The 12,699-nt window shown below is 40.7% G+C and overlaps 2 protein-coding genes across 5 annotated transcripts in view; one reads left to right on the top strand and one right to left on the bottom strand.

Moving 5' to 3' along the window:
• cdh23 (cadherin-related 23) overlaps window positions 1–12,699 on the bottom strand; it is a 1,160,360-nt gene that overhangs the window by 193,554 nt on the left and 954,107 nt on the right. The window contains exon 37 of one of the 4 annotated variants that reach the window (XM_063070590.1): window positions 3,001–5,345. The exons of the other annotated variants lie outside the window; for them this stretch is intronic. Coding sequence (XP_062926660.1) covers window positions 5,340–5,345 — 6 coding nt within the window. The 3' untranslated portion in view covers window positions 3,001–5,339. Of the gene's footprint in view, window positions 1–3,000; window positions 5,346–12,699 lie in introns of those variants that run through there. 4 annotated transcript variants of the gene reach the window in all.
• vsir (V-set immunoregulatory receptor) overlaps window positions 1–12,699 on the top strand; it is a 69,287-nt gene that overhangs the window by 26,475 nt on the left and 30,113 nt on the right. The window lies entirely within an intron of this gene.

Below are 12,699 nucleotides of genomic sequence, written 5' to 3' on the forward strand. Positions count from 1 at the left end.
TTCCTGCAGTTATGTAACCTACCCTCTTTCCAGTTGTTGCATCTCATAGAAGATGCACCAATGTGCTGAAGTCCCATAGTAGAGAGATCAGCTTCTGGGTGTTTGAGAGAACTGAGTGCTCAGGCACAAAGAAAAATGAAAGAAGAGGAAGTGGCCTTTTGGTACTTCAAACCTATGCCATTTTCAATAAAGTTGTACCTCACCCTTGAACTAACTCATCCATTTTCTATTTCTAACCAATATTCCTTGATTTCCTTTCACTCCAAAGTTTTATTCGTCTCACGCCTTGAATATACACAATAAAGGAGCACTGGGCCAGAAAATGCCAAAGGTTTACAACTGTTTTTATAAAGCAATTTCTTCTTCATAACAGTCCTTTTATCCCAAGTTTACGCCTTGCTTCTCTGGCCTGAATACATGGCCTCTTAACATCTACCCTATCAACCCCTTGCAGATCCTTGTATCTCTCAATGAAATCTCCTAACCACCAGTGCTCACACAAAAAAAAATCACGAGATAATTTTCCCTTCCAAGGAATCAATCTAATGAATCCATGATGTACTGACTTCAAGCCAGGCATATACTTTATACTTCATTGTTGCCAAACAATTTGTACTAGAACGTACAATCAGCACAGCGATATTTGATTCTGCGCTTCACACTCCCTGGATTACAAATACTAAATATTAAAAATATTAAAATTAGTAAATACTGTATTAAAATTTTAAATAATAAATCATAAATAGAAAATAGAAAAATGGGAAGTAAGGTAGTGCAAAAAAACCGAGAGGCAGGTCCGGATATTTGGAGGGTACGGCCCAGATCTGGGTCAGGATCCGTTCAGCAGTCTTATCACAGTTGGAAAGAAACTGTTCCCAAATCTGGCCATATGAGTCTTCAAACTCCTGAACCTTCTCCCATAGCTACGTTTGTATCAATAATGGTACTCAAAGAGACCTACTTAAATTTTTAACAGCAACAATTCATCTTCATGGTGAAATATTTCTATTTTGCTGGCCATTTGTCTTTGTGCATCAGCTCTGTAAATCAGAGGTGTGTCTTAAGCACCTACAGGTCGGCATTGGACATTAAGTTGTGAAATGACCAGATTTCTAGGTAAGTGTGGCAATTTCACACCATTGGATCTGGCATCATTAGCAGCATAGTTGCTATTCATCTGAGTCCATTTAACTTTAAATTAACAGCATCACTTCAATATTAAGGGATAAATATCAGCTTTATTTGTCACTTGCACATTGAAACAAAAAGTGAAAAACATTGTTTGTGTGAAATGAAATCAGCAAAAGATTACTTAAGTGTCACTCTATGCTTCCAGTGCCAATATAGCATGTCCACAACTTAATAACCCTTACCATACATACTGGGAATGTGGGAGGAAACCAGAGTGTCTGGAGGAACACCACACAGTCACAGGGAGAGCGTACAAGCTCTTTGCAGGTAGCGGGAGGAATTGAACCCCAATCGGTGTAAATCAATGTGCTTACCACCAGAGTACCATGCCACCCCATTTTGTTTGAGTAAGGTTAGACAGCCAATGGTGCAGAGTTGTCTTCTGGAGGCAACTTGTGGCTCACGGCTTCAATATTCAAAGTAAATTTATTACCAAAGTATGGACTGTATATGTCATCACATACTACCTTGAGGTTCATTCTTCTGCAGGCATTCACAGTAGAAAAGAGAAATACAATAGAATCAATGAAAAACAAAACAGAACAACTGATAGATAATCAATAGGCAAAAGGAGACAAGCCGTGCAAATATAATAAATAAATAATACAGAGAACATAACTTGTGAAGTTCTTGAAAGTTAGTCCATATGTTGTAAAATCTTGTGGTATAACCAGATGGCTTTATATTCTACAGCTGACATTCTAAAAGGTCTCATCAGAAGTGTAAATCATGGTTCTGTGCACACCCACCAGATCACAACTTTAGATCAAAAATTCCCAACCTACCTATTTAAATTATAATAGTCCACAGCCAGTACTGTTCAATGTTAAATTAGTCAAAATTTGATGCTGTTGTGTGGGTGTGGAAACTTTATCCAGCAATTGGGGCTGATCTACTATCTGTCCTCGTGACGTTAGCAAATGCATTGTAATAACTTTGGCACATTATTATCTAGACAACGATCTCATAATGTTCAATAAGAATTACTACAGAAAATTGTGGTTTCAAGCACTGCATCAGCACTTTAGCTAACATGATATTCAAATGCAGGTAGGAAACAAAATTGAATCATCATCCACCTCCCCCGCCCCTTCACTGACTCTGACCTCTGCATCCTGCCCCAGATTATTCATTTACCGAAAAGAATGAAAGTAGATTCACATCTTCAAAATCAAAATACTGAAGATGCTGGAAATCTGAAATAAAAACTGAAAATGCTCAGGAGGTTAGGTAGCAGCTGTTAGGTAGCAAAGATAGAACAGACTCAACAACTTGGAAAAAATGATGTTTTAACCTTAAATGTTAATTCTGTTCTCCTTTGATGGTTGCCTGACCTCATTAATATTTGCACTGTTTTCTGTTTCTGTTGCATGAGAATAGTTCAAATGTGCCATATCACACAAGTACAGAATTTTCTAAGCATAAACCTTTAAAGAGATTGCCAAATTATATGTCATCTCATTACCCTTTAAAATAGCAATATTCTATACTGGAATTCTGTATTTTAAGGCCAAACTATTATTGTAAACCTTAGGAAAACCAAATCAAATCAAATAAACTTAGTGTCGCACGAAGGGGCAAATATTCAATGACAATGTTGTTGCTAATCAGATCATAACTGTACTGCCCTGAACATAAATAAACTAAAAATATCTCTTCCCACTGATTTTGGATAACCCTTGAAATGAAATTTGCTGCTTGAGCTTATTTACATTAAAAGTTTGCTTGTTGCATAAAGGCAGCATGGTAGTTTAGTGGTTAGAATAATGCCTTACAACAACAGGTATAAGATTGGGTTGCAAATCTCTTTGCTGTCCTCAAGGAGTTTGTATGTTCTCCCCACGACTATAGGGCTTCCTCCAGCAGCTCCATTTTACTCCCACGTTCCAAAGACACGTAAGTTAAGGTTATTAAGTCCTGGAGTTGATATGTTGATGCTGGAAGCATGGTGATACCAGTAGGCTGCCCCCGGCACATCTTTGGACTGTGTTGGTCACTGATGCAAAATGATGCATTTCACTTTAGATTTCAATGTTTCGATATCCATGTGACAAATAAATCTAATCTTTAGAAAAATTTTAGAATTCTGGATGAACAAGAGATGTCAGAATCAGAATCGGGTTTATTATCATGTGACGTGAAATTTGTTAATTTAGTAGCAGCAGTTCAATGCAATACATAATATAGAACAAATAAATAATAACAATAAGTAAATCTTATTCAGTATACTCTATACAGTATATGTATATTGAATAGGTTAAAAATCGTGCAAAAAGCAGAAATATTATATATTAAAAAAAATAAACTAGTGTCCAAGGGTTCAATGTCCACTTAGGAATCAGATGGCAGAGGGGAAGAAGCTGTTCCTGAATCACTGAGTGTGTGCCTTCAGGCTTCTGTACCTCCTACCTGATGGTAACAGTGAGAAAAGTGCATGTCCCTGGGTGCTGGAGGTCCTTAATAATGGAAGTTGCATTTCTGAGACACTGCTCCCTGAAGATGTCCTGGGTACTTTGTGTTATGGTATTTCGTACATCATAGTAAAAATAGTCCCTTGCACTTTGGGGAGAGCAAATTAAGAGTTGGTGAATGTTTTGCATAATCCTTTCAACTCCCTCGCACACCCAATTTCTGTCCTGGGTCCCACTAACACTGTAGCAATGAAGGTTAACGTAGACTGGAGGAGCAGCATCTTCGCTTTACAAAGAGGCATTACACCTGCCTGGTTTGAAGTTTAGCAAATTTAGATCATGAGTATTTCCAGCATTTTCATTTTCATTTCATATACAGTGCAGCACACAACAGGCCCTTCAACCCACGATGTTGTGCCAACTCTACAGCCTTTAAATTCAATCTAGCCCTTCCTTCCCCCATAGTCCTCCATTTTTCTTTCATCCATTTGCCTATCTAAGAGTCCCTTAAAAGTCCCTGGTGTATCTGCCTCTATCACCACCTCTGGCAGTGTGTTCCATGCACTTACCACTCTCTGTGTAGAAAACCTACTTCTGACATCCTCCTATACGTTCTTCCACTCACCTTACAAGAATATCTTCTTGTATTAGCCATTGGCACTCTGGGGAAAGGGCACTGGTTGTCTATTCTATTCTGAGACACATCTGTTTGGAATTTCTTTAGCCAGTGGGTAGTGAATGAGTAGAATTCATCATCACAGACAGCTGTGGAGGCCAGGCCATTGTGTGTACTTAAAGCAGAAGCTGATAGTTTACATGAGGAATTCTGCAGATGCTGGACATTCAAGCAACACACATCAAAGTTGCTGGTGAATGCAGCAGGCCAGGCAGCATCTCTAGGAAGAAGTACAGTTGACGTTTCAGGCCGAGACCCTTCATCAGGACTGATAGTTTCTTGATGGGTCAGGGTGTCAGAAGTTATGGGAGAAAGCAGGAGAATGGGGTTGAGAGGGACAATAAATCGACCATGATGGAATGGCAGATCAATCTCAATGGGCTGAATGGCCTAATTCTGCTCCTTTGTCTTATGGCCTATTTATCCCTCTTATCATCTTATGCACTTCTATCACCTCTCATCTACCTTTGCTCCAAAGAGAAAAGACGTAGCTTGCTCAACCTTTCCTCAGATTACAGATTTCCAGTATCTACAGAATACTCTTCTGCCAGTTTCAAATGATTCTGTTACTTCCATTTACGTTTCTCCAAGGTCAACTTTTCTTCCTTGTCCCATCACTATTCTTTGTTATCTTGCACCATCTCTTTAACGACTCACTTTCTTCTGCCTTCCACCTTAGCACACACATTCCCTTTCAGTTCTCCCCTCCCACTAAATAGGTTAGTGGCTCCACTGAACCAGCTGGTAAAGACTGATAGAGAGAATGCACTTTTAGGCACAAAGTGAAAACGCAGAGCTCCAGCAGATGTTGAAAATCAATTGTTGCTTTGATGCAAGAGATCAGAGAACATTTCATGGGCATTTTTTAAAGGATATGGAGATGGTGTGGGAAGTGTTGACAGAGATGAGCTGTGACTTGACTGGATAGCAGAGGCTGAAGTGCCTGAATGGCTGACTCATCTTCCAAATGTCTCTGTCCTACGGCAAATCAGGAAATATCTCCAAAAACTCTTCCCAGCTGCTTTGAAAAACAACTAGAGCTGCCAGCGTTCCTCCCTTTGTCAGTGCTGCCAAAACAAAATAGCTGGCTGTAACATCTCATTCCTGTTTAATGGATGTCCTGCAATAGACTGCACAGCAGGCAGCTGTTTATGTGAATCTCAAAGGAAATGTTGGGAATGGACATGGCTGAATGACATTCATGTGCCAGTTTCTTTAAAGGTGCCATTAGCCTGTTTAATATAAATGGGGAAGAATATTAATTATGGTGGATTCCAGTTAATTGGGACACATCGGGACCACTACATTTTAGCCCAATTAAGCAGCTGCCCCAATTAGCCAAAGTTTCAAGAAAATAGTTAAAAAGGTATAAAAAAAGACAAACTGTCGCTTAATTGAGTAACAAAATACAGAACAAATTAGAACACTACTGATATTACTGCTGGCTGTCTGTTTTATCAGACGATGACAGGAAACCTGGGTGGGACAGTTTTTAAAGTGGAAAAGCCATTACACTAGGGCAGTTCCACTCTTCGACCTCGGAAGCTGAGGTCCAGTGGTTAGAGTAGACATTAAAGACAGGGGTCCTCCCTGGTTGCAATGGATGACCATGACTTCTTCTGTGCCTTTTCATGCTCTTTGCTCTCTACGAAGCATTGCAGACAGACCCAAATTCTTAGCCATTAGATCTCACTGTACATCTCATCTGCCTAGTCCACTGGAGATGACTTTGCATGCTAGGACAGGCATATCCCCATTTTAACAGAGTATGAGACCCGCCGGCTACCATCACCTGGTTTTCCCCACCCATTGAAGTGGCGTACTGGGGTGTGGCCTCTATTGCATGCAAACAGCTACTTGGAGCCACAGGTGAGAGCTGAGTGCCAGGGTGATGACCAAAGTTAACATTTAAGGTGACTGTTGATACCTTCAAATTCTTCGTAGGTCCTAACTTGTTGAAGTAGTGAAGCCATTTCCTTCTCACGCTTGGCCATTTCTGGCATCTTCAAGTCTGAGTGCTTGAAACCACAGTGAGCAAAATAATTCTAGGTTATCTTACTACTTATCTGCCACCAAGCACAGTATAGCATCTAATGGCCACCGATGCTGGCACTAGTTGGAACCTGTTTGGCAAGTCTCCAGCACCACTTAAGTGGCATAGTATCCCAAATAAATGAAGGGAATCCTGGCAGTTTTTTAAAATTTGTTTTTGTTCTTTAAGGGTTGTTCCAAATAAACAGCAGCCCCAACTAACCAGTGGCCTAATTAACTGGAATCCACTGTAGTTATATTTTAACTGAGTCATCAGAAATCAAGTGAGTAATATCAACTTACCTATTTAACAAAGTACTAGACTCAAATTCATGTCCTGATGTTAAAATCAATACTTTAACTTTCTTAAAAAGCTTATGGGTGGTGGGATGAGGAGACGTCTCTACCAAAGGAGGTGTAAGGTGCTAGCCAGCGGATTACCTTTGGGCAAGATACAGTATCTGCTTAGACCCCCTCCCACCCCGATCAGGGTCATGTGAAGCCATGGGAGCAGGTGGTGGATGCACAAGTATTGGTTATGCAACCATTGACGCCAGGCAATCTCTGAAGAGTATTATTGAAAATGGCTGGGGTCACCCATCTTGTAAAGTCATTGCCCAGAAGAAGGCAATGGCAATCCAATTCTGTAGAAAAATTTGACATGAACAACCATGGTCAAGGAGACCACAGTTGCCCATGTCATAGACACGGTAGATAACGATGATGAATAATCTTAACCATATTTAACCACTTCATGTCTTGCAATGCAGATGAGAGAAAATGCTAAAAAGGGTTTTAGTCAATGACTTTTCAAGAGCCTTCTAATGAAAGGTCATTAACTCTTATTTCTCTCTCCACAGATGCTGCCTGACCTACATTTTCTGCTTCTTTTAATTTCCAGCATGTGAAATATCTTGCTTTTTGAATGACAATACTGAGCTCCTTATTCAAGTACCTCCCATCTGTGACAATGCCAGCAATATCTGTTTTAGGCAGAAAGAGAGAGAAGGAAAATTTAGGATCAGAGTCTAAGGGTTTATGCAGTGTATGGGGACATAGTTTAAAAGCTTACAGGAAAGGATGTCACAATCCAAAGCTGTATGTTCCAGGGGAGCCTAGGGCTGGCTTTAGTCAAGACAATGAATCACAGTAAATGAAGTGCAGCCCTAGCTCCAATCTGATACTGACCATCTGTTTCCTTGCTTCTCTAGCTGGAGCAGCAGCCCACTAGCTTCAGGAGTTTGAAGTTTAGTTCATCCTGACGCACACATATTTTATCAGAAACAAAATCAGGATGGTTGATGTAAAAAAAAGGCAATTAATAACAGATGCACCACTTTGGAGCTAAAGGCAGAGAGAACTGGAGTTGGTCAGCAGGTCAGACAGCATCCATGGAGATAGAAGCAGGCTTACTTTTACAGGTTGACAATTTTTCATTGAGTGGTTTGAAGCAATATCACCATTCAATGAAGTAAGCACATTTTAGCTAAAATGAATTATAGGATCATCAACCCAAAACATTATTTCTCTCTCTAGAGATGCTGCCTGAACTGTTGTACATCTTCAGCATTTTCTGTTTTATTTCAGATTTACAGCTCCTGGGGTACTTTGCCTTTTATAGAGCCTTATGACCATTTAACATTTTTCCCCTGAAGGAACCATCGGCTTGCATGTCATGCTCATCTTTATGTTGGCAGCACAGCAGTGGAAACTGAGCAGTTTCAAAATCCTGGGAGTGCACATCTTGCACAACCTTGCACGGTCCCAGAACTATCCTACACAATCAGGAAAGCTCACCAATGCCTCTGCTTTCTGAGAGCTGGACTATGCACATCGACACTCACACCCTTCTACAGATGTGCAGTAGAGAGCATCCTAACATACTACATCACTGCATGGCATGGAAACTGCACTGTAGTGGACAGGAAGTCTCTACAGAGAGTAGTCAAAACTGCCCAATGCATCACCAGCACTAGTCTACTTGCTATGAAGTACATTTATACAGAAAGGTGCTGGAAAAGGGCCAGTAACATCGTGAAGGATCTCACCCACTCTGCTCATGGACTCTTGGTCCTACTCCCATCAGAAAGGAGGCTATGTAGCATCCACACCAGGATGATCAGACTCAAAAACCGTTACTTTCCCCAAATAGGATGGCTGATCAACACCCCCACCCACTAACTCACCACTCCACATCACCCACCACCACTACTTTATCATTTCCTGTCAATCACCTTATGTACAGACACTCCTGTGCCTACTGTCACTTTATGGACATGCAATCTATGTATATAAGCTATCTTATGTATTTATATATATGTTGTGCTTTTTAATTATTGTGTTCTTTATCATATTGTGTTTTGTGCTGCATCAGATCCGAAGTAGCAATTATTTTGCTCTCCTTTACACTTTAGTATTGAAGATTACATTAAACAATATCGAATCTTGAATCTTCAGGGAACCTCTCCAACCGCCCCCCCCCAACCAAGCATTTGCATCTGATAAATAAATGCAAGGTATAGCTGCTATCATTACACGAGGAAGCAAGGCAGTCACTTATCACACAACTAGCCCTTTTCAACCTAATGATCAGATATTTGGATTTTACTATTTTCAAAAAGGAAGTTCTGTTTATGTCAGAAAGTGTGAGGCAGAAATGGTGGCAATGAGGTTATAGGATAATAGCGTCTCGAGACTATCACAAGGGAGAGATGAGACTTTCAGTTAAATAGCCTAGCTGAAAGTTGACACTTCTCCTAGTGCAGTGTGCTGCGTGCAAGTGACAGCCTGGATTATGTGACCACAAGTCTGAGGTGAGGAGTGAACATATGAATTGTGTTGGATGCAGAATGCATAAATCGTCCTGTCACTACAAAGCAGTCAAATCGAATGAATGTTGCCAAAAATAGGGGCATTAGCCAGATGGAATCATGAGGAGACTATGTATTAGGACAGGATAACAGGGATTTCCACTAAACTCACTATTTTGTCAATGTTGTGTGCTAAATGACCTTAAGAAGTGAAGTATTAACTTATAGACAACACTTTACTGTGTTATTCCATAATGTTTAACATGGATAAGAATCCATCCTAGAAACTCCGCCTTTTCCTCCTTTAACTGGGACTACAATAGTGATGTGTGTCATCTTAATGCTGATTTACAAACAACATTGAGATGGTAATCTTCATTGCACTTCTTACGCAGTGTGGTCCTGTTGTGTTTCAGCATTATGAAGATTTTACATGTGCCACCAGAGTCAACAACTGCAAAATCTAAGTTGTGCAATCACTTGAGCTGAGTGTGATGTTCTCCTAAGGGGTTGTCCATTGGTGCGTCCTTGGGTGGCTGTAGTGGCTGATCTAGTATCCACACATACTGGCGCGGTGAGTACGTGGTGGCTGCGGTTAGCTGCAAAAGCACACAGGTGCCAGCACAGCTTTGTAGAGGCAGCCCTTCTAGGGGCGTACAATAGAAGCGACCTCCCCATAGTTTTGCACTGGAACTGCAGCTTGCTGAATGGATGCTGCAATGACGAGAGGAGGGAAGGCAGAGCGACTGTAAGGGGGGAGGGGATGCTCTGAGAGAGCCATACAGTGTGGTGGAGGACATTACTTTCAGGGGATGTGTTTTTATTTTTATTTAGAGATACTTTTCATAAACATAAGGCTGATCAACATCTCCACCCACTAACCCACCCCACCCCACCACACCCTCCACCACCATTACTTCATCACTTCCTGTCAATCACATTATGTCCTGGAGTCATTTCATGTATATATAATCAATCTATGTATATAAGTTATATTCTATATTTATATTTATTTGTTTTTCAAATGATTGTGCTCTTTATCTTAGTGTGGTTTTTATATATTGCATCAGAATTGGTATAACAATTATTTCATTCTCCTTTACACTTGTGTACTGGAAATGACATTAAACGATCTTGAATCTCGAGCAGGGTAACGTGCCCTTCTGGCCCAATGAGCCTACAACTTTCAATTATGTCTGTGTGACCAATTAATCTACTAACACTTACATCTTTGGAATGTGGGATGAAACCAGAGCACGCAGGAAACCTACACAGTCAAGGAAAGAATGTACCAGCTCCTTACAGGACAGTGGTGGAACTGAACTGGGGTCACTGACACTGTGGTAGTGTTACGCTATCCTCTAAGCTGCCATGCCACCCCTATGAGACATGATTAGATCATCTGTGGTTCTTGTCAAGTGTTGTAGGGTAGTAACTGTTTCCGAACTTGGTAGTGTGGGATCAGCGTTAACCAAGTGGTTAAGGCATCGGTCTAGTGATCTGAAGGTCGCTAGTTCGAACCTCAGCTGAGGCAGTGTGTTGTGTCCTTGAGCAAGGCACTTAACCACACACTGCTCTGCGATGACACCCGTGACTTCTTTGCTTCCTATCTGATGGTGGTAGCAAGAAGAGGGTATGGCCTGCACAATGCGTCAGGGAAAATAATATTTGAAAAATCTGATAGTTCTGTGAAAGGAGTGGAGTTGCTGCTCAGGTCTGGACAGTTGTAGTTCAGGACAAAGGAAATCAGTGAGCGTTGCATTATTTCTGGGTCCTCTACAATAAAAGAATCTTGCTTGCCTTCAAGAAATTCTGCCAGAAAGTTGTCAAATTTCCAGCTAGGTGTTAACAGACTCCAAAATCAGCACAAGTTTGCTCTACCCTAGGTTAAACAAACATGGCAGTATTGTCTGCAGCATTCTGGGAAGGAAATTTTAGGCTAATGCATCCAGCTGTTATCCTAATATTTATTAATATAGCATACTAATATCCAACTGCACAACTATGGTTGCATCTCCTTTTGTTCAAAGGCTGTGGGCAGCCTCAGTCAGGAACTACATGGGAAAATCATATGGGAACAGATTGTGGTGAGTTCAAAGTTCAAAGCAAATTTATTATCAAAGTATGTATATGTCATTATGTAGTATCCCAAGATTAACGGTCTTGCAGGCATTCACAGTAGATACAAAGAAATGCAACAGCATCAATTAAAAGCTACACATAAAGGTGGACAAACAACCAATGTGCTAAAGAGTCATTCTGCCCTATATTCATTAAAAGAGTTAAAACTTAGTACCTCCTGCACCCCAGAAACAGTAAAGCATTATTGGCTGGATTGTATTTTGAGAAAGTCAATAACAAGATTCTTTCCTGTCTGATGCAGAAGTATGCTTGAGCTCTTTTCTATTATGAAGTGCGACATGGGGGTGCATTGTTTCACTGCTCTGGGCAACCGCTCATTAGACACAAAATGCTAGAGAAACTCAGCAGGTCAAGCAGCATCTACGGAGAGGAATAAAGAGTCAGCATTTCAGGCCGAGACCCTTCATCAGGATTGATGAAGTGCACCAGGATCTTCATCAGTACTGATGCTGTCTGACCCGCTGAGTTCCTCCAGCATTTTGTGTGTGCGTGTTATCTTGGATTTGCGGCATCTGAAGAAACTCTTGTGTTTATGATTTGCTGTTCATTAGACAACAGGTTCAAGAGAGATGCAAACATTAACCATCATGCACGGGCTAACTATTAGTAGACAGTGTGAGGACCACCCCTCTTCCTGTGGTTATGCTGGTTTCTACTCAGATGGACGAAGATTTGACCAAAAGTATGAGGATATTTTTAAAGGTAGAAGTGAACTGCTGGCGAAGCAGAGCAGAGGCAAACAAGGCACCTGTTAACTGCATTTCAGGGTGTACTTCACAAAGCGATGAGGAAATGAGAGCACCCTTCAGCTACATGCAATTCAATTATTTTGTTGATGATCTCAAGTTACTGTTTCAGTGCAGTTAGATTCAAGAGATTAGAAAAATAAGATCTGGGTAACATAGCATAGATCAAATGGGCTGAGTGGTCTGTTGTGTGTGGTAAATTATTTTTTGCACAGTAAAGTTTGGTATGTGCTGCATGAATGGGAGCTGTAGATAGATACAATAGTCTCATCCAATGGGGAATTGGATAAATAGTTGAAAAGGGAAATGAAATGCAGGGCAATGGTAAAAGACTGGCAAAAGAATTAACTGGAGACATAATCAAAGGACTAGTGCAGGCACAGAGGGCCAGATGGCTTTGGTTACTGTCACCCCATTCTAGGACAAAACATGCTATCTTCGTATCTTTGTTTTACTACTTTGAGTTTCAGATACCTCATTGCACAGAACATGCCTCTTGCAACATTTAAATCATCTTCTGAAAATACCACAGCTTCTTTTTAGTACCATGGTTATATTTGTAAACAAGTAGTTTTGAATCTATCACACCAGATTTGTTGGGGGGAAGTTTAGGGAAGTATCCCAGGAGACGAGACATGGAATGGCAGACAAGGACTGTTAGTCATTTCTTCTATGCGCCATTGTGAATGTAA

The sequence above is a fragment of the Mobula hypostoma genome, chromosome 18 (genome assembly GCF_963921235.1).
Source record: "Mobula hypostoma chromosome 18, sMobHyp1.1, whole genome shotgun sequence".
In the NCBI taxonomy this organism is placed as follows: domain Eukaryota; kingdom Metazoa; phylum Chordata; class Chondrichthyes; order Myliobatiformes; family Myliobatidae; genus Mobula; species Mobula hypostoma.